Raw genomic sequence first — 26,083 nt, 5'->3', positions numbered from 1 at the left:
TACAAACCATTGCATTCTACTTTAATTTACACAACATCTAAACATTTTGGGGCCTGGGGTTGTACTTCCACGCATCATTTATTCTGTTATTTCATGCCTAAACTCCTTCTCAAACATTCATGTGCTCTTAAATGATGAATGCATTGAGTGTCCAGCCCAAGGACACTAAATAGTAGTCTCTTATCTACCTAGCTACGGCTGCCCCAGCATCAATCCACCTCAGAAAAGAAGTGCTCAGTGCTTCATAGGAAGTCCATAAGCAATTTGAGACTATAGCAGCATAACTAAGGGACTGTTCAGGGTCACCGGATTCAGAGTGGGAGCTGTTCTACATAAAAAGGACCTGAAGACTTGTAACTGTAGTAACTAAGACCAAGGCTGGAAACTGAGATAAATGCCAAGATATCTTTAAGTCATTCAGCATTTCATACGTGAGGAGGAATATAAATGTAACTTTTGATTTACCACAAAGCTGATGAAGAACAATACAGGAGAGGTACAAGTTCCCTTTTAACTTCTGCAGCTGCTGCGTTTTCAGTGAAGTGAAGGCTTTTTAATTGTTTTGGAAAGCAGAAATTAATGTTAATCTTTCCAACGCAGTCTGGCACATACTGATACAAGTGGATGAGGACGTACCCCGCCTCTCGCCCTATGAAAGCTGGGATAGGCTCCAGCAACCCCCGCTACCCTGAAAAGGATAAGCGGAAGCAAATGGATGGATGGATGGATGTAAACCAACTTTTAGGCACTTATTTCACCATTAGTTTAGAATCCAGTGTCTTGAAATGATTATAAAATCATTAACATATAAGGAGGAAAAAAACAACTCGGCAATAATTAAGGTCAAATGTTAGAAGAACAGTTTAATCATACAATGTCACAATTCTGCTTCGAAAAAGGAGTTCGTTTTCTTCATCTAACATCTGGAAATGTACATAAGGCCACCTGAAAATGTACATGACTTTGACAGTGTGACAAAACTCATATGTTCATATTTATATAATTGACAATATTTTACATTGCTTTTGCTTACAAGGTAGTAGCTGTTTCAAAATACAGCACTCTTCTGTACAAAAATAATTCTCGTCATATCCTGTGAAGTTTCCATGGTAGCAGAGAGGACTAAATGCAGCCTCGATTTTAGTACAGAGTGTTTCTTTTTTTCCTTTTTCTATTTTTTTTAAACTGTCACACATCAGAAAGACTATCAACAGTGGATGTTACAGCTTCAGTACAAATAGAGGCTGGCCCAGAACAGATTTAAAAACAAAAACCATGCCAGATTGTGAAGCTATTAAGTTTTCATTTCCTTTAAAATAACACTTGATCAAATAAAACCTGTATACATTATATTCAAGGGGAAAGGAGTGATGAATATACACACATCTAAATGCACATTAGCCTTTTTCTCCCCCCTCCAAAGAAAAAAGAAAAAAAAAAAAAAAGAAAAAGTGTAAAAGACATCCCATTTACAGCATAAACGTTTACAAATGTACAACTGTACAGACAAATAAAAGCATCACTACAAATTTAGAGCAAGGCCTGTCAAACACCACAACTAGACTTTTTTTTAGTGAAACTAATAATCTTACACTTATTAACTGCACATATACTACATTTATTCTACAATTCATATGAAGCAAAGAAGCCGTCACTACGAGCGTTACAGGTGAATTGTATAGCTTTTGATGGCCCCACCGGCCTCCGCCAATCCACTTACATACCCAAAGAAAAAAAGAAAAAGGTTCTTTAAGCATCCCTTTCTTCAGCTACGTCTAATTTATTTCACCTCAAATGTACAAAACTGACCAAATTCCAGAAATAAAATAATAATAATCTTTTGGACTGCTCTGACCTTCAGGCGGTGGGGGTTCCCATCACTGCTGCAAGCCCCTCAACCAAAAAAAGAGCAACAATTTTCTCATACATAAAGATGCTATACATTGCTCAACTACTTCTACACACACGAGATGATTATTCAGTACATAAAGGTACTGTTTTCTAGGGCAGTGTTCATCTCAAACTACAAGACAGATAAGATGTTACACAAAACATAAAGGAAAAAAAAAAATCATTCTAAGGATTAAAACCTATTACAGCATGCCAACGCGTACCCCACTCCCACCCTGCTATCCCTGCAAAAAGCCCCACCCCACCCCACCCAAAGCTATGGTCATTTTATGTTAATATTAAACCAGGTCATACGCCCGCTGTACAACCAAACCTCATGCTCTGCTTCTTTAAGTTAAATGGTAGCGTTTTACTTCCTCCTGCATAAAAAAAAATAAATCAAGTGATCGCCTGCATGAGGGGAGAGTAAGACGGCTCAAATGGTGCTCGGTGGATGTAGCAGCTCAGTCTGTCAGTACCAAAACATAATGCAGGCCACGAGCTGCTGGAGTAACCAAACACGCACACACTCCCGCAAAGGGTGGGGAAAAAACAAAAGAAACAAACAAAAGAAAAAACGAGGCAAGAAAAAAAACAAACAAAAAAAAACACCACTGGCAAACGCTACCCTAGAGTAAAGCACCAATCTCCAAACCCCGAGCTGGCAAAGCGGCCTCAAAGACCTCTGGGTGACTGTGGCACGTGACGCATAGTACTCGCTTGTGGATGGAAGGATTTCTGTCCATCCATACTATGTGATGCTATTTGAAAACTAATCCATCAGCTGCTTTGGCATGGGAAAACACTTTTTTTTCCTTTTTCTTTTTTCTTTAAACTGTGTGTGGGATAATATACAAATATTATAATAAATTGCCTAAGCTTAATAAGAACAGCTGTCTGTTTACAAAAACAAATGGAATCGTGTTTTAAAAGGATCACTCAGTTTAGCCTTTATAAAGTCACTTGCTGGTGTTAATTGTAAGAACTGTAAATTTCAGCAAATGTGTAATAATTTCTTTTTCTACAGAGAATTTACAAGGTAAAAAACTAAATGTACAAGATAATATGAAAACCAGTCAAATACATCAATTACATCATTAACAGTGGGCTTGTGCTTTACCCAGGGAAAAAAAAGAAAAGAAAAAAAAAAAAGGAGGAAAACAAAAGAAAAACAAAAAGAATAAACAGCCTGCTGACTGTGCACCCCCTGGGGGCCATGCTGGGGACCTGCACCAGGGGTGGCAGAGTGGCAGGGGTCAGTTGTCACAGCGTTCTTAGGTGAAGTTGACTTGTCTTGTTTTTTTTGGTAACTTGCCCCCCCACTTGATGGGATAACAGAGGGTGTCAAAGGCTAACCCCTATGGCTAAGGAGCACATCTCAGACAGAACAGGGGGTTTGGGGCTCCTACTCCTCCACTTGTTCAGGGGACCTGGGATGTGTACGTGACTACAGCAGACCATTCGCGGGACCGCCGATTGGACCCAGTTCAGATCCACTCTTCATGTAGTACTTCTCTAGCTTAGCTAGAATGTGCTTCCCGTAGGTGTACTTACGCAAAGTGGCAATGTGAGGCCGGATCTAAATAAAGAAGAGAAGAAGATAAAGGCATTTAAAATCTGAAGAAGCTCAAATGAGTTTAAATCTGGAAGTAGGGGTAAAGAATGGGCATGCTTTTTAATAATGGGTAGCATAATTTACAAAATGCATATCATGTTACATTAAGTAAGTCTTGAAACTGCTGATGGAGATTGTGTATGTAAAAGGGTTACTGAATTCATGAGTTAAGTGATTTTCTTGCAGTAATCTACAAAAATTTCTTAATTTTGGAACCACAGGAGTCGCCACCTGTTGGCCAGCAGAAAGAATGCAGATATTTTGGCAAATTTTTGGCACCCAAGCTATATTGTTCTTTAAAAAACAAAAACAGCATTAACTAGTTTGATGTCAACACAAGAGCCTTGACAAAAGCCTGCACTGATGTACACAAAGAGTAATGTAAAATATGTAAACAATGGACACAATGCTGGCAGATAGATACGGAAGTGCACACCCTAGTTATTACTTTGTTTTCATGCAAAATACAATCGCTGTACACATAATGGCACTGATAACATGACTAAAAACAGGTCTTTCTGGTCATATTTCACATATCAAGGGTCCTTGAAAGCACCAACACAGGCACTTGTTTGAACTTGGGCTGTTTCATGATCTGAATGAGCTGTCAACCCCCTGGATACCACTGATAAAACTTCACAGCTAAACTTTTACCAGCCAAGTCGATTTGACCACTTGTCAGAAACAGATTAGACTTTTTAAGCTTTGCTAAACCTTACAGAACACTGATAGAATTCACTGGATCAAATGGACCACGATCCACCCACTATCATTAACACTAACATGAGCACATTTAGTAGGCGACTCACCTTGTGCATGATGATTTTACGCTGAGCAGGTTCTGCCATGTCGATCATTCTTTGGACAACGTAGTTGGCGTACTGGTCTTTCATCATGGTGTACAAAGCGCTGTGGGGCCCGTCTTTCTGGCAGCACACTTCATCTATCAGCAGAGCTCTCTCTGCACGCGAGGAGTGGATCACACACTTCTCCACCACATTACTGGGGGAAAAATAAGCTACTGTTACTCAAGTTTATAACTGAACAGATGGAAGCAGAGAGATGCCAGCATATTAGAATCATTTTCTTTTGTTTTTGGCATCACGTGGTATGTATGCATGTGTGTTAGCAAACTGTAATTATTGGGCACAGTGGACTGGATAAGTGTTCAAACAGCTCAATTCGTTTAAGGTTTTGCTGACCCCAACTGTGAGGCAAGGGCTGGTTGTTAATGGGGTAAACTTGAATTTGGGAAATATAAAGGAGGATTACTATGACCTAGTTTTACACCTGACACGTGCAGGAACAGGTTATGTTTGATAAGAAAACAACATGTACAACATTACCACCTACTGACTATAGAAAATTCCAGTTAATCCTCCACTGGACCATCCCAATAACAGCATCTAGTTGTTAGAGTGTCTAAGCCCTTTGTCTATCAGCTTACAATCTACCAGAGACAGGTTTTTAGGAGAGGGGACCACTATTCCAAGCTTAATTTTTTTTTCCCCTGTTGGCTAACAGGATCAGTTTTACACAGCAATTTATTCCTAAAGCTGAGAACATTTATTGATTAGAATTCCAAACTTTTTCCAAAGAAATGAAACATGAAACACAAAACTCTAAACATATGCAATGATGGCCCACTGAGTCAGTCTTACCCACTGCTCCATGTTACACTAAAGAGGATATTAGTCATTTACACATTCTTACAGCACTTTTCTACAAGTTACAAGGATCATTTTTCCCATCAAACACTCATACACTTGTATAGTGCTGTTTAATTGCAGCAGTTATGTTAAGTTTGTGAGCATCTTATTTTTTCCTAATATTACAGCTCATCTTTTAAATGTATAAAATATACCACTCTGCTGCCAGCAGACATGTATTTTTACAAATTGGCGGCACACACCACCATTTTTAATGGTAGCAAGACTGGAAAACCTTGTATTACGAAACAAGTAGACAACCACTTTTGTTTAACTACAGGAACTGAACGTGGAAGTCATTTTGTAGTACTGGCTACCAGTAGAGGATTTGCCCTCATCTTTTGGCACCTCCCTTTAAAGATCCCCACAGTGGATCATCTGCCTCCATCTCGCCTACTTAGCCAACATCCTTTGCCCCGCATATTCACAATTATCGTGAGCCATGTAATTAAATTACTCAAACTAATATAAATTAAAGGTCCAAAGTCGGCCTAAAGTCATGTTTGCTCACTGACAAACACATCACATCCACAAGAGCGAAAACCAACATGACCGCCATAACAACTCGTGCAGACACATTTAGTTCAACATAGACTTGTCTTTTAAAATATCTACTTGCCTAATGTACTCACATTAAGAAAGCACTTTTCTATTCTTATGGACCACTCAAGGCACTTCACTGCATATCTCATCTTAACCAAGCATTCAATCATAATTTTATACTATACACTTCAAGCACTGTACCTGCCTAAAATGAATATCTTCAGAGTGTGAGAGGAAGCTCGAGGAAACCCATGTAAGCACAAGGTGAACTTACAAACTCCATACAGCAAGGCCTGAGCCAAACCGGAGATTCACTTGTTGTGAGGTGATAGCAGTAACCACTGTACCATCATGCCACCGCCTATACATTACAAAAGAATTTACTCCAAGCTAAGCAAATGGACACTTGCCCTGGACAATCTCTGCTTTGAAAACAAAGAAACCTAAAATTCAGCATTCCCATCCTACTCGACTCAAGAAAGATCTAGGTTATGAACTTCCTGCTATTGTTACCACATGGTTACTGATAAATTATCTCTTATCAGGTCCAAACGTGAGTCGTTAAACTGCATGTTATAAACCTACTATTAACCGGTTTTTACAAATGTAAACACTCGAAAGATGTAGCAGAACAACAACAGCGTATCGACTGATCTTCAGATGATATGCATCAACTTATGTTCCTTAGTTATGCTAGTGCAAATCACTCACATCTCTGTCCTCACACCAGCAGAGGTGTGAAGAAACACAGCTGCTCTAATATTGACAGTAATGTGAGTGCTTTCCCTCCCACAACAGAATATTTATTTATTTTCACAATCATTTCACGAAATGAACTTTAGAATATTCACGGTCTGCCCTGTTAATGTCAAAATCCGCAAACAATATACAGCCCACTCTTAATCCATACAGACTGCTTAGCTTACCTTGCAAATTTATGCTGGCTCAGGACAAGAACCTTCCCGCGCACCTCTGCCACTATCTTGCTCTTATCTTCTGGTCTGCCATGCTCCAAAACATGCTGAATGACGTAGTTACCGTACTGATCCTGCAGGAGGCAACAGAGGTGTAAGGGCAAGGCAAAGTCATCCCAACAAGATTAATCACAACAACAAAAAACAAACAAACTGTGAGATACAACTGAACATGATTGATACTCATGCACTACTTTTTCACCCCCATTGGCCTCGATTGATAGGGTAATCATGCAACTCTACAATGATTGGCCGATGAATGAGCGACACCTCCATTTGTAGTATTTCGAATACCCTTACGTCATCACTGCGGAAGGTCAGACAAAACAGATGCTGCTGGTTTGTGTTGCTGACCAGGTAACACAACCAATAGCATCTTTGCCCCTTCAGAAACGGGTGATAGACAGTTACGGGTGTAATTTTAGTGCGGCAAGATGGAGACAAAAAATGAACTGACCAAACAACAAATAACACCACTCAACTGCCAAGCTTGTTAAAGTGGTAATTTGTTGAGTAGGTAATGCGAACTCCACCTTTAAATTTGAAGTATTTGCCTCCCAAACCATTTTCTGTCAATCTGTTTTAACATGAACTTGCATTATGTTGGTTTTAAAACACCATTTGTGAACTATTTGGTTATAAGAGTTTCAAACTCCTAGATTTGAATCAAACAATTATAATTTTAGCAAAATGAGAATTAAAAAAAAAGAAAAAAAAAGAAAAAAGGGAAAAACAGACTGATCAAAAAATGCTGTAGGCAAAAGAGGGATCATCAGACAGCAGATTAGCATGTCCCTAAATCCTCTGGCATAAAGCAAGAAGGGAGGAAAAAGGAAGAACAGGCAGCTCAGTGGGTTAGGAAAGGACCATAAGGGTTGGGAGTTGGAAAACTATTTAAATGTTAAATTAGATTCTTTACAGAAGAAAAGATTAAAAAAATAAAGAGGGAAAAAGGAAGTGAGCACAGGGACATCCGCGATAGAGGCAAATTGCTCTGACCTTGAACAGTGCATCACGGGACACTGTATAATATGTTTTGGGTGTCATCTCCAATGAAACGCCTTGATATTTCTAGATGGAATAAGTGAGGGGGGCAGGTGGATGTTTAAATAATCACATATGTCAGATGTAATGTCAGCTAACAGCACAATTACATTCATCCTTACACTTAGCAGACCACAACTACACAGGAACAATGACAGGCTAAAAATATGAAATGTTCAAACATGAAGGACGCATGCAAATACGCGACATAAAATGATAAATGTCAACAACGATCAGTCGCAGCTAGCAAAAATAAGGTAGTCAGCGTGAAGTTTAAAATGGGACAGAGAGGAAACTGATGTGCACACCTGGCCCAGCTGTTCAGAGTGCTGATGAAGCTCTTCCAGGATGGGCAGAGTTTGCTCCTGGGTGCAGTGCTCCAAGATCCTTTGGATAACTCTGCAGCCATAGGGGTGTGTGGAAAGTACAAAAACCTAGAAAATAAAAACAGTGCTTATTGTACCATGTAGTGAAAGAACATCAGAGGATTTAGATATTAATGCAACCCTACAGCTCACATGAGTCTACAAAAAATAAATTATACTGAATGGTAGTTACGTTATAAGGCAGCTTATTGTATGGCAGCTATTCTAAAAAACAAAAACAACAAACACTAAAAAACAAAAAAATAAAAACCCACCTGTCCTTGGAAGGCATCAATAATGAACTGAAGAGCCTGAGGCTGGACACATTCAATGCACTTCTGTACCACATGGTTCCCATTCTGGTCTTTCACACACTTCAGCACATGGCCGTCAAGCTCACGGACAATGTCGCTCTAAATGGAAGAAAATGATATCAAATTAAATCAAAGCCTTTAATATGAAGGACGAATAAAATGCTTTTCAATAGAAAATAAAACTGTTATAAAGAAGTGAAATCTCACTTACAATTACCTGCTGGTCTGAGGAAATTGACTCCAGGGCTTTCTGAATGACCCTGCAACCATACATCTGCAACGCCAGGGGAAGGACGTGTCCGCGGATACGGGTCGCTAAAGCAAGTTTCTGTTCTGCACTTCCAAACTGAGACAACATAAAAAATATATTATATATATGCCGGAATCTATTACAATATGAGAGTAATTTATTATAAATGGAATCGAGTTTAGTTTATACTGTGCAGTTACTCAAAAGACACATGGATGAACTTTAACACTCCCAACCTCAAAGAACTTTTGGATGACATAATTCCCAAATACATCAGTCATCAGTTGGTATGCTGCTTGCAAAATCTCTCCAAACACCATCTGTCTCTCAGCAGGAGTGGCCCTCTCTAGCTTCTGCTGGATAAATCTAGATTGGAGAAAGCAGGGAACGATTAAAAAGACACTTCAAAGAGTGGACTCATTATAAAAAGTGTAACACTGCAATGTAGTTTTTTGCACGTTTTCTTTTTTGGCTAAGGCTTAAATTTACGAGACCTAAAAGAAATGCATTATTTCCCAAAAGCCTATATATTTAATTGTGCGGTGGCATTTTCAAGCATTAAATTAGGTCCGTCACCTGGATCCGTGCTGGTCTTGAGAGAACTCCACCATGTGTCCAGGCAAGTCACGGAGCTGGAGGTTTGGAAAACGGTTGTTCCTGAAGTCTTCCAATAGGCGGCTGCGTCCAGATGGCATGACATCAGAGCGGCTGTAGCGGGGCCGTGAGGGAGGGAACAACTGGCTGCTGGAATTGAACAGACTGGACGTGCTGCCTGTGCTCCGGTATTTGGCCTCGGCTCCGGGAGCTGCAGAAATGTAACGGCCACTGCCATTTGTCAGGCCACCTAGGATTAAATAAGACAATTTTTAATATTTCATTTACAAGCATCAATTTCACTGAAGGTGCCCCTAACAGGGGATGACAACTTAAAGTTCTATTCTATTTAAGTCACATCCTCACTTACGAACAGGATCAAATGCTTCTTTATTTTCTACCTCAAAAGCAACAGTCGACCAAAAGGTAAACATCCCTTCTTTAGGCTTACCTAGGTGAAGGCTTGAAGAGGATCCATGGGAAGAGGGCAAAGATGGCGGAGGAGTGAGTGGGGAATGACCTGGTGTAAGGCCAATGGGGCTGGGTGAAGAGGAGTAACCCAGGCTGTTATAAAACGGCTGCCCAATGGGAGTTAAACTGCTGCCACCTCGTTTGTATAGGTCAGAACTTGCCAACAGGGAATCCCTGCGGGATACACTGCTACTGGTCGAGCTGGATACTGAAAAAAATCATAAACAAAGCACTTTTAGAACACAAAACTTAAATTTAACACAAGACCATTTTCCTCTCCAAGCAGCACGTTGTTTAGCCACTGACCAGAAGAGCCGAAACCCCCAAGAGCAGAGCCCAGGCCAACGCCAAGAGATCCGCCGGTGCTGCTGAAGCCCAGGGAGGAGCTTGGGGGTGGTGGGGCAGCAGAGGTGTGAGAGAAAAGAGAGCTGCTCTGAGAGGTGTTGGGGACTGATCCAGATCCGTAGAATGAGCTGGAGGGCAGGCCGCTGCTGGGTGGAGGAGCCTGCTGCTGCTGTGGCTGAGGTTGAGGCTGAGGCATGGAGCGGTACAGTCCGTTGGCTGGAGGACCAGACATGTTGTTACCGGAGCCAGATGCAGACACTGCTGCTGCTGATGGAGAGAGATTATTGTGAGAGGTCAAAAGTGAGGAAAGATCACATGAGTGGTACTAATCAAGTAAGAATAGAAAGAAGTGGGTGTGCGGGACAGACATTATAGTAGGCATATCTAAGAAGAAAAAAAAAATCCCATCTCTATTAATAATACACACACACATCATTTGCACAACACACCACACAGAAGCGCTCATTAAGTTATCATTTTGAGAAGAGGACATCTATACAAATCAGATCGCTACATGTGTGCATGCAACTGTGCCTACTCAAAACAGCAGATCTGGCAGATTGCTAGAGAACTGCTAAGTGGGTGAAGTCGTTTTACCATAGATAAACACAAATGACAAGCTCAAATATAAACAAATAATAAAAAGCAGAATTAAACATAAACATATTCAGCTATTTTTGGGAGAGCCACTTTTGCATTTTAAACCATCAGCGTGAACACACTTTGTAGAAGCTGGGACTTCTTGGCTGAATCATTTTTTCCACCTATATTTAAAGGTTACTGCTTATGTGTGGTGATTAAACTCGGGGTAAGAGGCTTGGGAACATATTAAAGTAATGAATTTATTCACTAAAATAGCTAAATGAAACATTGCTCGGTGTGTGTCCTCCCCACACGCAGAGTAGAGACAGCAGTGGTAACTGCAGGAGACAAACACTGCGAACAGACCAAATTTAAACCAAACTATGTGATCTGCTTATCTGATCAACGTCACATTTGGTTTTGTGAAGGTGTCAGTGGACAAAATAGGAGACATAGTCCACAGGAGATGGAGAGTGATCTTTTTAGAGATTTGAATCAGATAAAATACAGTCACCGAATTCCAAATAATCATCTCTAATGCAATTAGATTAGCTAAATGTGAGTTATATAGTGCCAAATCACAACAGTTACCCCAAGGCACTTGAATGCAATGTAAAAACCCTACAACAAACCATCCACAGATCCCCTCTGAGCAAACAGTTGGTGACACAGGAGAGGAAAGAATTCCTTAATTAAAACAAATGTTTTAAAAAATTCCTACCAGCTTGTGCCGCTGCATGGTTGATAAGAAGTGGGGTTTGGACTAGACGAACAGGCCCACCCAGACCGGTGCGGGCACCAGGGCCCATTACCAAAGCTCCAGTCTGGTCATAGTAAGCTGCAGGGGCCAAAACCTGATAACCTGAGGAAGAAACAAGACACACAAAGAGGAGAGAGTTAGTAATTACAGTTTACTACTACTACACAACATACTTGGAGTGTTGTTAGAAACAGTGTTTCAGTATTTTGTAACTACTACTCACACACTGTATACACTTAATGTGAACCAATAAGGGAAAAAAAAAAAAAGTATTTGCTTGTGAGTGTCTTTGGCTACATTGCAGTATAGCATAAGTATGAAATGGTAGACCAACCAGGCATTCCTGTGTATGCCAACGCAGGGTTTGCAGCAGCTGCTGCAGCTAGGGATTCCTGCTGGCTTTGCTGGCCTTGCCCAGGTGTAAGAGGTCGCTGGTTGGTTCCAGTGCGCATCACCTGGCAGAAACGGTTAAAAATACTGTTACTGGCTTTGTACTGAAAGGGAAGCAATCTCAACTTGTTGTCACGACAAAAAATAAACAAGTGACTAAATGAGGAACAGCTAAAATATAGCTAACGTGTTTTACCACGACTGTGTGGTTTGATCAGACGTCACGAGTTGCTTGGAAACATATACAACCAACCCCAGGACAGTTCTGAATCAAATGCACAACTGATGGATCTACGCCGCAGAAGCCCCGCCCACTTTTAACTTTTCTAAATTTTAACAGCAGGTCTTCATGGATGACTCATTTTCAGGGTCATCCTGTCATCATAAACATTCTGCACATGATAACTGGTCACAGACAGATGACTGAAACCAAATCCTGACGCACATTTTTCATACAATCATACGAGGCCAATGAAGTAGGGAATTAATACTGGTTAGAGAAATTATTCCTACCTGTGGTTGCCCTGGCCCTGGCCCTTGACTGGATGCTTGCTGATTGGCCGAGTGATTGGCAGTAGATGCAGGCTGCTGCTGGAAAAGATTAGCTGGGTACACACCCCAAGGGACGCCGTAGTACTGTGGTGGAACAACTGTGGGGCCTGGAGGAGGGGAGAGAAAAAAAAAAAAAAAAAAAAAAAAAAAAACACATCTGAAGTTATACATTGGATCTGGGCAGAAGATAATCAAGAGTAAAAGAAATAAAATAATAATGATCTGTTGGATTTCAATGAGAACTTGCGGATGAACATGTGCCATGTGATCACCTGCAAGCGTTGCTGCTGCTGCCAACCCAGCAGCAGTGTAGGGATCAGCTCCAGGTGGGGCAGCATTAATGATGTAAGGGTTTGGCACAAACGCAGGAGCAAGGCCAGCTGAGTAACATGAGGAAGAACAACAATATAATTCTCATTCAAAAGTCTACGCAACTCAAACAGAGACAACCTGAGAGACAAAGCAGTTAAACAATACTGCAAAAGAATCTGTCTCACCAAGATGCTGCTGCTGGGCTGCAGCCAGTGCATATTGTTGCTGCTGAGCTGCAGTGAGCTGTTGAACAGTCAATGGATTAGACCTCTGGAACAACTGGAAAAAAATAAATAAATAAAAATCAACAAACTGCTCACAACCTGCAGAGCAAACTACCAAACAGACTTTGTGCATTTAACAGACCTGCTGCTGAGAGTTGTAGTCAAACAATCCAACTGGAGTCCCTGAAGAGTCCACCTGAATCTGATTACCAGCATAGTCAAATTGTAAGGACTCCACACCAGCTTGCTGCTCCATACCGCCCATGTTCTGGGCCTCCTGGTTCTGGAAATCCTCAGCTTGGACCTTGTTTTGGGAGGGGTTCTGCTGTTGGAGAGCATGAGGGTGGTGGTGCTGCCCCATCATCTCCAAACCTGTCTGACTGGGACCCATCCTCTCCACAGCCTCAGTGGGAGAAGCTTGACGGCTTCCAGGAGTTGGGCTAAAAGAACAAAAAAACAAAAACAAAAAACGAGTTTAAAAAGGACCACCATATTTATACACAACTGTTATTTGGGGGCGAAACAAAAGTCTAAAAACCCTCAAATCAACTTATAAATGTTCATATTTACACAGTCTGATATTTTATATTTAGTTTTTAACTGAAAAGCTATATACACTATATTAGAGATAACCAGTAGAAAATGGAAAAAATGTTAACTTGTACCATTGTAAAAGGAAAACCTACTTGAAGTCTTTACAGTCTCTGTCCATGCCGTTCAGCAGACCTCTTCCATTGGCTTTAGTAGGATCACTCTCCTCTCCCACCTTCATCTCAGGGCTTTTGTCGTCTTCAAAAGGCGACACCTTCTCTTGCGCATCACTTTTCTCTCTCCCATCTTGGTCAGCATCTCCTGCACCCTGTGTAAATACGAAAGACAGAAAAACATTTAGACAAAGAAATGCAATCTCCACTTTTGGTAAGATCGATGAGATGCATGAGTTTGGCTTACATAGCCTCCATTCCTGTAGCGGCCATCCATCTTGTCACCAGGGGACGAACTCAGGACGTACTCCACCATGCTCACGCCGAGACCTCCGCCTTCTGAGCGAGGTGAAAGCACAGAATTGGCATCACCATTGCCATGGAAACCCTGGCCTGGCCGTCGCTGCACCATGATTGGCTGAGACACTGAATGATCTGAACGAAAAGTCGTAATCAAATACAGTGGCAAGCGAAGTGAACCCGTGGAATTACATGTTCTTCTGCGTTCACTGGTCAGAAAATCTGATTTGATCTTCATCTGAGTCACAAGTAAACACAAACGTGATGTTTGACCCAAACAATCTCTTATGTCCTTCTTAGAAGGACATAAGAGGTTTTTCCCTATGTTAATACTGTCCATATGTACATAGCGCTGCAGAACTGTACCACCCCCCCCAGCATGTTTACAGTGAGTAGGAGATGCTCTGTATCTCATTGTACAACTGTATAGTGACAATAAAGGCATTCTATTCTATTCTATTAAAACTTTAGATTGCTGGTAGAAAAAGTAAGGGAACCCTTGGATTTGACAAGTGACTGAACCTCCTGTGGCAGCAGTGATTTCAAAGGTTTTCTGCAGCCACAATCAGGAGGAAGTTTGAGTCATTCTTCTAGAATTGTCTCACTTCAGCCATGTTGTCAGGAATGAATCTCTAGCGTGAATTATCCTCGAGGTCATTCTTCAGCACCTCTATTAGATTAAGAAACTGGGCTCTGACTGAACCGTTAGACCTTCTTCTTGTAAAAGGAACCTATTATACTTTAGCTCATTTTCAGCCATATGTGAATGGGCACAATGGTCAGTGCTCATAATAAACATGCCTATTTCAAATAATCAGCTACGGTTAGTAAGTAATCCCTTAATGCCATACGCTCAGGATTCAGACTGTTCTAAATGGTTAATTTCATTTTCCCCCCACTCTTAGCTCTGTGTGAGGTCACTTAGAGCAGATGTGCTTAATATGGTCATCTCATGCACACATATCTGGCTGCAAGCTCAGCAGCTCCACTCACCTGCTGTTCTAACCATCCGTTTACGAGGGACAACCAATCAGATAAATGTTGGATAAAAAGGGACAAATGAGATAAATGAAGAATAATTTGAACTCAGGCAAAGGAAGCGCAGGCTTTACTTTGCAGTTTAGCTACATCATTCAGTACTGCAGTAGTGCTGTAAAGGATCAAAGTACTCCTTTAGCAAATATCAGGCAAGGTTTTATGGACAGCAGTGGCGTTCTAACCAGCGATTTAACTACCCATCATGTCCACGCAACGATTGTGATTGGCCTGTTCAGTACTGCCGATTCTTCCTGTGCATGTCCAGCTGCTTTTTTGCTGTAGTTTCTTAATTCATCAGTGAGAGAATAACTGTCATCACTTCAATATAAGGAATAATGATCATAGCATCAATGTAAGGATTCACAAATGTCTGCAAATTCCTGCAGGCAGGTTGTTGAACCTATCAGAATAGATGTGAGGGAATGCAGCAGGTGAAAAAAAAAAAAAACAAAAAAAAAACTTGAGTGGGAATTAAAGACGGGACAAAAAGCCCCACCATTTTATTGGTTTCTATTGGATGACTCCGCATATAAATGACTAGGACATAACCATGAGGTAATCCGCACAGAATGTATTTTGCACAAGTGTAAATGCCGCCAATGAAGTCAGGCACTTACACAGGCTACACCACAGGCTCTACAAACACTCACTGCAGATCAGAATCAGTCCTTACTGTCCTAACCAGGAATGATTTATAGATGGTATTCGTGAAGGGAGATGTTTACCATTTTCTAACATAGCCTAGTCAAAATGCACCATGATATATAATTGAAAATAATTGTGTGTGTGTGTGCAATTTCAACAAAAAATAAAAAAGCAGAAAAAAAAAAAACCCTGGTTTGTTTATAATTGTAACTCAGATGAAGATCTGACCTGATTTTAAGACAAATTCCAAAGGGTTCACTTGCTTTTTCTTGCCACTGTATTTATATCATTCTAATAGTATTTATATCAAAACGTTATAGCTGGCAGGCACCTGTGAAAACTGAGATATTCCATTCCCAAACACATGACTGGAACAGATATCTTAACCACATATGTAATAATTAATTAATTAATTAGAGAAAAGACATTTTAGAAGACTCACGAGATGATCCCCATGCATTGTCTCTCCACTCTTCTCCAAGAAGCATTCCTTTCCTGCCATCTTTGGCCAGCTCATCAGAATCCCAGAGCTTTTTTGCTGGCAAAAGCTAAGAAAAAACATAAACAGCGTTTCTGAATGGTGTAGAAAACCATTTGCATTTATGATTCCAAACTGCGAGTGCAAAGGGAGACGTATTTTCGACTCCATATGTGAATGAGATGTTTGAGAACAGAATGTTTTGAGGACAAGTTAAACTCACTAATAATTAATTGGCATAATTGGAAGATATCAGGAGAAATCACTTAATTGAACAATCTAAGCTTCAATTAGACTGTATTTGTACACAGACATGGGGAGTCACTGACTACTAATTCATAAGAATTTTTTATTGACATAGGATTCAAATGTTTATTATTTAGTGTAAGTTGGACTAATTACCTATTATAGACACTAATTACCTATAATTGGGGCTATTACACTCAAGACCTTTGAGCAACTCTCAGTTAACTTCAAGTCAGTTCAATAATGCTTTTCTAAAGAATCCGTACAGGTTTTCTGCTTCAGACTCCTCTTAAAACAGATTAAATTCTAACTGGAATCTTTTTCCCCCTAGAGTGCTCTGGCGAGGCAAACAAGTCAATGACCCAATCCACACTGCCAGGAAAAAAGGCTGGTTGAGCTTGAAGATTTCTAGGAAAGTCGTGCCAAGTTTTATGACCATTGTTAACAAGATTTGTCATTAGTAAGAAAGTCAATGCTGCAATTGATGCTTTAACCAAACACCAAGTAAACAATTTATTTGCTTAAGCGAACCGGCTATTTTAGTCTTCTTGTTTCATAAAATGAGAAAAACACTCCTATACAACACAGTTTTACCATCACTGTACACTGCACATAGATTTACATGCAGCAGCCTGGGGGGTGGGGGGGTCTGAGACATAAAATATGAGAAAATGTAACTACATCAGTGTAGCACACAGAGGAGCACAAGGTGTTTATCGTTTATAAAAAATTATTTGTAATAGCGTTAAGTCAAAAAGCTTTCAGAAAACCCTTTATTAGGAAAACAAACATTTATTGTTGTTCAGTTGTTTCTGTATTGTGCATATGCTTGCTAACAATAAAACAGGGACAGGTGAGGGTTTAATGGATTTCAATCAAAGGTAAGATGAACTAGTTTACAATAAATCTGTATTTTAAAGACTCTGTGGTGGTGGTGGTGGTGCAAACATTGAAGCTTTAAAACTAATTCAGCATTTCTATAGTTTCTGTAAAATAGCAACCTGCGGATGTGTACAGTCACTTTTCAATTCTAGAGCGGCGGGGAAAGAAGAAAATAATTAAATAATAATCACAGAAAACTGTATAAGAGTGAGGAGAGTGAACGATATGCAGACAAAAACTGTTCTTACCTCTCCCATCCCCCTCGACTCCAAAGCAAGAGCTTGAAAATCATAGTTCATTTCATCCACTGCACGGACCTGAGACAGATTTAAAAAAAAAAAAAAGGTTTTTCATGAACATTTTAAATTAAACAGCAATGATTTAACAAAATGTAAACTGTAAAATTGTACCTGCAATGCTAAAGAGTGCTTGTTGTAAGAATATGTGACAATTCAATAGAATACATAAACATTCATAGCAAAAAACTAACATTTATTCTTTAATCTGTGCAATTGTTTTTACATTACATAACATTCTGGTTTTGTGAAATAAGCCAGACATGAATTATGACTTATACAGCATTTTGAATATGCTGTTAAGCCAATAAGAGAATGTTGTTTAATTCTCTTACATGAAATCCCAAAGCAAATAGTCCTGACTGTTCGACTTATGTTAAGGTATCTGACACGATCATTTAGCTTTGGTTATTGCATGACCGCCCCCCGGCCCACTATACACGATGTGTTAAGGAAAAATGAAAATGAAAATAAAAATCTGAGAAGGACCTTTTTAAAAAAACATTTTTAGACTAGGACCTATGCAGAGCTAAATACAAAAAAAACATCTGCACAGACTACACATGATGATTTATAAAGAGAGGCGATTACACTCGTTCTTCTGCAGGGCACAATAACTTGCTTGTATGAAACAGAATAGTTTGAATGAAGTTTGAAAGAAAAAAAAAAATGAAATAACCTAAACACGAGACGGGGCTTTGTATGTAGCAACAAAAAAAGCTGCAGAGCAGCTTAAACTACTGTTGAGACAGAATGTGAGGTGTGGCTATTAAATGACAACACAAAGACAGGTTTTGAAATTAAAAGAGGATTGGTTTCCAGTGCACCATTGGCTTAACATTACTACAGACAGATTATAGACATTTCTCAATATATGGTCAGCAAAAAAGAAGCCACAGCTGTGGGAAAATATCTCCATCCATATCAGTATGCTGAGCTATCCTAGTGAAGCCATTTCTGGCCAACTACATGTCAATCCTCCTTATTAATCTGATCCAAGTACCACGCAACTTTATTTATTTTCCTTCAAAATCACATTTGCGTTTAAGAGAAGCACTTCCAAGTCTGATCCAACAGTGTAGAATAAAACCATGAAGCCTCTTAGACCACTAATGGAAGAAGACTTACTACGCTGCTTTGATCACTGAAAGCCCCGAGTGCAGCAGTCTGTAGGTGCAGAAGGGGAATAATTTGAAGGGGAACAGAATTAAAAGACAAGCTTTCTTCATTAAAGTTTAATTGCAGCATTTATTTCATTATTTAATAACCACACTTTCTATTACAACTCTGGCTCAGTCAACATGGTGAGACTCACACCCCTGTTGTGCTGACACAATGGCCAAAACTATAATCTTGCTGATGTCTGTTGTAAATCAGAAGCAGTGCTATGGCTTTTTAATACTTGTAGTAACAGACTGGTGATCTCTGAAATCTGCACTCCAACCTTCACCTCACGTTTGACTGGGCAAACGGCTGTGGACAGACCTGTCTGTAACTCCAATAATGACAAAGTACTACATTTAAACAACAGATTGTTTACTTGCTGTTTATACCAATATAACAATCAGTGAAAATTGAGGACTTGTTCTGTCTGGTAATTATACTAAACTGCACATCACCGCATGCCTTAGCTCAGTAAAACAAAAAACAAACCAACTCTTTACCTGATCGATATGATTGGCATCCCCAGTAGGCCAGCGATGCTTGCTAGGTGTGCAACTTACAAGCTGCTCCCCAGGCTGCCTCTGAAAGAAGTACCCTACTGTGGCGTCATCCTGAGACCTCCCGCTCAGCGGGGGCTGTGGGGTACCTGGGGTAGGGTTAGGAACCCTGTCCATGCCCTGTATGTGTGGCCCTCCAGGAGCCTGACCAGCTCCGCCAACTGTGGCTAGGGGCCCTCCGCCATGAACTCGGACACCCCCAGACTCAGGAGCACCATTTGCATGCAGCATCCCACCTCTCGTCTCCTGCCAGGCCACGTCATTCATACCTAGGATGCTGCATGGAATGCTCATTCCACGGGAAAGCCTAAAAAACAACAACAACAAAAAAAAAAAACAGACAAAGTAAGATTTACTCACTGAAATGTATATTTTCTTATTTCAATTTCACTTGCATAAAATTGAAAGAAATCTTATTAGAGGATATAGTATCTCTGTGTGTCCTGTACAATTACATATAAATGACCAATAAGAAACACTAGGCTATAAAAGACTCAGATGTAATTTTAATTTCATTATACAATGTAATGTAGCACCCATTACAATTTGGTGTTTACGGCATCATAATTGGCTTTTATGAAAGCCCATGCTATTATAATGCGACCATCGTGGACTTATTAAATCCTCCTTGAGCCTTCAGACAAAAATCAGCTTTTACATCCCATTAAAGATGTTCATCCAAAAGAATAATAAAATGATAACTAATGCTTTTAATTTTCCTCGCTGGGACAAGACTAATTCCCGAGCTGCTAACAACACGCCAGGGATATAGTTGTCTAATTCTGCTTAACTATTTGTGCTACAACAGGTTAGTAATGTTTTGTTAAATTAAAAAGATCGGGCCAAGAACGAAACAAGCGACTGACATCGATGTTGGTGGCTTATAAGAGCAACACCGCTCGGTAACGTTGTCGTTAGCCAAATTCTAGCTGGTGACCATACGACTGGGGATACCAGCAATAAAGCTTCGACTACCACACAGACATACACGCATAAATGCAAATATTCAGCGATAGCCACGACTGATTCCTGAGATGATGTAACGAGCTTGCAACAACGTATTCAAATTTGAAACTGTTCATTGTGGCACACCAATTAGCAGCTTGGCTAGCTAGCCTAGCCTAGCCAGCAGCAAGCAAGCCGCTGTAATAATAAGGAAGCTACCTTAACGACTTTCAGCGGGGATTTGCGTAAATGTTTATTTATTTATTTATTAGATTGTGTTTGCTTTGTGGTTTGTTGCCTCGCTTCTTTTTATTGTTTACTTTTTCCCCCTCATGTATTTCTGCTAGCGGAAATCGAACATGATTAAAGCTAACCATTGGTTCTCTGGAGCTAACTAGCTAGTGCTAACCGCAAAGGGCCTGTTGTGTTTATTATTGGTGAGACATCAAAGAAATTCGCTTAATTCACTGCTGTTTTATAGTCAGCGGTTGGCTTTGCATGTTAAATAGAACACATTTTCTCGACTTATTATCCGATATTCACTGTACACAACACGTTACGGCCATCTCCGAGAGCTAACAAACGCTAATAGCCATGTTGCTGTTGTTAGCTAAAACATCAGCCAAACACTGAGTGGCTAAACAACATGGCCCCCCTTCAAGTTCCAAACAGAGGGGCCTTAACCGCTAAACAAAAGGGGAAATACTCGCACGGCGGCAACCGCTTCCAAAGCAGTCCCCTTACACAGCTTTGGATTCGGTTGTGAACAGATGTGAGGGCATACTCACGCGTTGTCGTGTCGAGAGAGGATCTGTGCTTGTTGCACGCCGTCAACCCGATTCTATATTGTTTTGTTTCCTTGGAGAGAGAGCGGTGATTTAGCAAAGCTTGGTAGTCAAAGCTAACAGTTTGTCTACGCTAGTGCCCCCTCCCTGTAAATAGCGTGAACTACGTAGACATGCGTATAACAATGTCAGTATCAATTTGCCTTCCCAGCGTGCCTTTTGAGCACCAAACCCCCCTGTGTTAGGCAACCTAATATGTGGTATCATAGAAATTAGTCTCAGAGACACTTCCCCACCCAAAATCACTCTCACATTTCATAGGATAAACTGGCTTAGTCTGAATGAATCCTCATTAGACAGCCGGCTCATGTCATTTTGTGAACAAAATGCTGACTCAGTAATAAAAGTAGCAAGCCAATGTGTCCGGGAAGCTTATTTGAAAGGGAGGTTTCAAAGAAGAAGTACGTGTATATTTATCGTCATCGTGCTGTGATTTTAGTTGATTTCGCCTGATTCTCAGTCGGGTGGATCCTCGTGGTCAGTGACCCCTCCCTCCTCCAACGCGAGAAAAACCCGACGGGACCCAATCACCTTTTCCTTTACAGACGGTGATCTCACCTCCCCATTTCCGATTGGATTGCTATATTTAGGAAAACGCCTTACGCTTTATAAAGAGATTGCTGTAGTTTGTGGCAAAAGGCTCCGGAGTTAGTGGAAAGGACTGACTTGAGGGACGAGTTTGACCAGTATCTGCTTAGAGTTTAAAAGCTACTGGACTTGACACGACTAAATATTTACAACTGCCGACTTTGGACTGAGCCGCGTTTGAGAGCGAGAACTGGGAGAGGCAGCAATGGCAGACATACGAAAGAAACTTGTCGTGGTGGGCGACGGTGCATGTGGGAAAACATGTCTACTGATAGTATTCAGCAAAGACGAATTTCCAGAAGTGTATGTCCCGACTGTGTTTGAGACGTACGTGGCGGACATAGAAGTGGATAACAAGCAAGTCCAGCTGGCTTTGTGGGACACAGCCGGACAAGAGGACTACGACCGGCTGCGGCCGCTCTCCTATCCGGACACCGACGTCATTCTGATGTGCTTCTCGGTGGACAGCCCGGACTCGTTGGAAAACATCCCTGAAAAGTGGGTCCCTGAAGTGAAACACTTTTGCCCGAACGTACCCATCATATTAGTGGCCAACAAGAGGGATCTCCGCAACGACGAGAACGTGAAGAATGAGCTGTCTCGGTTGAAGCTGGAGCCAGTGAAAACAGAGGATGGCCGGGCCATGGCCACGCGCATTGGCGCATATGACTATTTGGAGTGCTCAGCTAAAACCAAGGAGGGGATCTGGGAAGTATTTGAAACGGCAACACGGGCAGCTTTACAGAAACGACAAACAACCACAGGTGGCTGTTTCAAATGCTGTGTTTTAATGTGAACTGACTCTGGCTTGGGCGGGGGGCTACTGGGACGCGCAAGAACAGACGTTTCCTGCGTTGGGGTCTGTGTCTGGGCATGTGAGGGCAGTGACCATTGTTCGGACACTCCCTCGAAGTCGGATGCCTTTGCTTGAACCAAAACCGATGACTGCAAACGGAGCTGATTGGAACACACACGAATATCTGATGGCGGGTGTAATGTGGGGGGGAAATACACTGGTTATGGCATGTTGGCATGTTCTTTTTGGGGTCACATGATCCCAGTCTGACTGGAAAAAAAAATCACAAAGCGTTTGATTTCAGTGGGCGACTTTTCAATCCCCTTCTGCATCTTCTCGTGTAGACGAGAAGGCCTGCTGGAGAGTCGAGATGACTCTGCTCTCTTTTTTTGTGTTTTAAAGTTTGCATAGGCCACAAGCTTTATTGCCAAGGTTATACTGTGTAACAAGTAAAGCAAAAAGAACAAATGCACTGTAATTTTTAATATGAGGTAATTGAAGTTTGATCTTGCACAAGACCAGGATGCTACAGCAACTCATAGAAAGAAAGCTTGTTAAAACTACAAGTATTGCCAACTTGTTGTTGTTGGTTTTTTGTTGTTTTTTTTGGGGGGGGGGGGGGTTGTGATATTTTAGGGCACTTTTGCAAAGACATTTCATAGTTAAAGGTTGTAATTGGTTATTTATGTTTTTAGAGTTTGTTAGTTTGGAGCACAGCTAAAAATAACGTATAATTTTGATTCCACAGTATTAAATGTCTTTTTCCCTTTCAAATTATGCAGCAGGTTAGATTTGATTCAAGGTTGACAAGACTACACCTGGACCAGTCTTGAAAAGGGCTAACCACAATGTCCTGTAGTTTTGCAGGTTTTCAGACAGAAACTCTGTCAGTATTAAGTGGGAGTCATGTTTTACAACTTTAGTTTTTTTTATGTTGCTAAGCATGCTTTTACACAAGTTTTAACTCATTTTGGCTAATTTATACAAACACATTGTCTTCTGTACAGCACATCTGAACAGCATCTTTTGAAGCACATACAGTATATAGTCCCATTTCCATCCAGCTGTCTCTGTTCTATCAAACACATGGGGGGGGGGAACAGCTTGAAGTTTTCTGTTTGGGCACAGCATCATTTAGAGTGGCACGGAGGATATTTCCCAGACACAATTAAGCACTTGAGACGGTGTGGCATGTGATGGTCTTGCTCGGTGAAGGGCGTTTTCTCAAAGTGTCATGAAACTGCTGTTTATGACCCAACAGCACACGCTCATGTGGGATTAAGCCATCTGATGGCAACACTTTATTGAAAGTGTTTCATGCAATTCTATTAGTAGAACACTTATGTAATAGTGACACACACTTAAACTAAAGGGCTTCCCTTTGATTATTAAAACATGAGAAAACGGTAAATGTGAAGTACTAATGATTATAGAGCTGTTAAACTGAATTAAATACAATTGAGAAAGAGTTTTGTTTTTTTTTTCCCTTTTTCTTAAAATCTCAATGTCTTCCATTATGACAGTGAATGTACCTTAAATTTATGTTGTCAAAAAATGTTACTGAAAGCTAAAATCAGTGTATTTTGAGCTGACTTTTTTTTTTTTTTTTTCATTCTTGTGAAAAGGATTCAGATTTTCTTTTTTTCTTTCAGTGTCAACATAAGTGTTGTGTAACTGTCCTCTTGCTTGATAGTGGGAGTGTTTGTTCATATGACTGTGAACATCAGTTACAGAGACTGTTGTTAAGGGTGAAACTCTTACTGTTCATGTTTTGCTCTTTTTACTTGTTATTGGAAACAAAAAAAGATGGATTTTTTTTGCTTTAAACACTTACTTTGTGTTTTACTAAGAAACTGCGCTGCAGGCACATCTGTGTTTAAAAATACTTTCCAGCCGAAGTTACAGTGGCATTTAAAAGTCACATTCCTCCTGTCTGCTGTCTGTTGCTGTCTTTTTTTTTTTTTTTTTGCTGACATACAGCACAGGAATGCATTGTGCTGGACTGGTTAATTTCCCACACCGGCCCCCCTCATGTGCCTCTGATTTGCAATGATTTTAGGTTAGTATTTGTGATAAGATGGTACAGTTTGCGTCTCCTCATACAAAAGGAAATTGTGGAATATGCCAAACATATCTCTTTGTAAGAGTTTATTTGATGCCATTGGTGTAATTACACAATGCTTTCTGTGGAAGAATGGTACAATTAAAAGAGGGGGAAAAAAAACAGAATGTAAGGGAACAAGTGGTACTGTTCTGGGAAAGTCAATAAAAAAAAAATCAATGTGTTTCACTAACTGCACTTTTTTCCACTCTTGTCGCATTTTCCTGACACACAGCTTTCTTTCCTTTTATCGTACAAAGAAACATTACGTATACTGATAAAATAGTTGGAACCTGCTGGTAAATTTAGAAAATTCACTCTATTAGTATTTCTTTCTTTATTTGCTTTAATCAGGATCCACTGAACCATCACTTTGATTCAGGCCTTTGAAACAAGAGTAACTCTAATGTACTTGTGTATTTGCAGTTAACTTTTGTATGTTTTGCTGAAAGAAATTTATGCTAGTTCAAAATACCTGCTCTTCAACAAGTGACAACATTAAATAACACTTATACGAAAATGAATAATTCTACCCCACTATACAGATTTATGACCTAAATGCCCAAAATGAACAGTACTGGTAATTGTAAAAATCCTTTTTTGTTAATATTACAATATGTTAAAAATAAATATTTTAACTGCTAAAATATAATTATTGTTGTTAGCCATGAATTTCCACTTTTACCATTTTACAGAAAAGCTGAAAAAATATTTAAAGCACATTATTATTATTTTTACTACAGTTATTTACAAACATTCCTGAATAGAAAAATCAATTTTAGTGTTTGAATGTTATGTTTGGTTCATATTTGAGATCTCAGAGAAGTCCAGTGTACTTGTTCATATTTGGGTAAGAAAACATTGGATTCAGTTTTTCATTTGCCTAATAAATAATAAATAACAGCATCATTTGTTTTAGTTATAAATATATTTTTGATAGATTTAAAAAATATTTGCATTTTCTTGTTTTTATGACAGACAGTCTGATAAATTTGTCGTCGTTCCCATTATTATGAATATGTTTACTTTTAAGAGTCTCATAGTTTACTCGTTCTCATATTATTTGCAAACCCTTTAAAGATTTAAGTTTGTTTATACTTCTAATGACTTATTTATCACGTTATACGAGTCAATAAGCTGTATACTTATTTCACCACTTCTCATGATGACACATAGCCTGTAGCTGTCCCCAGACAAAATAATCCTATTATTCCAAAGGGGCAGTACATTTTGAGACTTGACTTCTAACTATTGTTATAACCCTGGTCAAAATGACTCTGTTTCTATATTGTGATTGTTTTATTATAAGAAATGTGTGTGTGTGTGTGTGTGTGTGTGTGTGTGTGTGTGTGTGTGTGTGTGTGTGTGTGTGTGTGTGTGTATCACAGAAACTATTTGTGTCCGATCTAAAATTAGACCAGAGGATAAAAATTACTAGCAAGGGTGTATTGCTGTGATCTTTAGGGAGTAAGCTTTTTATTGTTTTAAATCTGTACAGGAAAACATAAAACTACATGAAGAAATATTTATAGTCCATTAGCTTCCAATCTTTTTAACCAGTCAA

General features: G+C 40.0%; 2 protein-coding genes across 11 annotated transcripts; one reads left to right on the top strand and one right to left on the bottom strand.

Moving 5' to 3' along the window:
• Positions 1-2,726: 2,726 nt before the first annotated feature.
• Positions 2,727-21,190, bottom strand: pum2 (pumilio RNA-binding family member 2). Of its 10 annotated transcripts, none has more exons than XM_085245824.1 (24): positions 20,978-21,190; positions 19,188-19,551; positions 18,652-18,690; positions 17,476-17,544; positions 16,064-16,169; positions 13,886-14,073; positions 13,621-13,793; positions 13,077-13,374; positions 12,896-12,989; positions 12,671-12,778; positions 12,360-12,505; positions 11,791-11,911; positions 11,418-11,558; positions 10,076-10,381; positions 9,750-9,977; positions 9,281-9,548; positions 8,941-9,070; positions 8,666-8,800; positions 8,416-8,553; positions 8,084-8,209; positions 7,731-7,802; positions 6,684-6,805; positions 4,315-4,507; positions 2,727-3,469 (listed from the first exon to the last, which is right to left on the bottom strand). In XM_085245824.1, the coding sequence occupies exons 2-24, from the start codon at positions 19,536-19,538 to the stop codon at positions 3,338-3,340; spliced, it is 3,684 nt and encodes a 1,227-aa protein (XP_085101950.1). In that variant the 5' UTR covers positions 19,539-19,551; positions 20,978-21,190; the 3' UTR covers positions 2,727-3,337. The 10 variants fall into 10 exon arrangements, with proteins under 10 accessions (XP_085101950.1, XP_085101952.1, XP_085101951.1 ...); XM_085245826.1 differs by having other exon boundaries at positions 8,672-8,800; XM_085245825.1 differs by having other exon boundaries at positions 10,076-10,378.
• Positions 21,191-21,619: 429 nt separating this feature from the next.
• LOC146558032 (rho-related GTP-binding protein RhoB) lies at positions 21,620-24,703 on the top strand. Its single transcript, XM_085245834.1, has one exon. The coding sequence runs from the start codon at positions 21,828-21,830 to the stop codon at positions 22,416-22,418; it is 591 nt and encodes a 196-aa protein (XP_085101960.1). The 5' UTR covers positions 21,620-21,827; the 3' UTR covers positions 22,419-24,703.
• The last annotated feature ends 1,380 nt before the right edge of the window (positions 24,704-26,083 follow it).

This window comes from Mchenga conophoros, linkage group LG15 (genome assembly GCF_057382185.1).
Source record: "Mchenga conophoros isolate Kocher_MC1m ecotype Shallow Benthic linkage group LG15, M_conophoros_male_GT1.1, whole genome shotgun sequence".
Lineage (NCBI taxonomy): Eukaryota > Metazoa > Chordata > Actinopteri > Cichliformes > Cichlidae > Mchenga > Mchenga conophoros.
Note: the sequence above shows the minus strand (reverse complement) of the source record. Positions and strands in the feature narration are given on the sequence as shown.

Coding starts and splice junctions, on each gene's coding strand:
- pum2 (XM_085245824.1), bottom strand. CDS start 19,538: ATGAGCATTCCATGCAGCATCCTAGGTATGAATGACGTGGCCTGGCAG. Junction 16,170..17,475: donor AGTCGAGGGGGATGGGAGAG/GTAAGAACAGTT, acceptor GTTTTTTCTTAG/CTTTTGCCAGCAAAAAAGCT. Junction 9,978..10,075: donor TGGGGGTTTCGGCTCTTCTG/GTCAGTGGCTAA, acceptor GATTTTTTTCAG/TATCCAGCTCGACCAGTAGC.
- LOC146558032 (XM_085245834.1), top strand. CDS start 21,828: ATGGCAGACATACGAAAGAAACTTGTCGTGGTGGGCGACGGTGCATGT.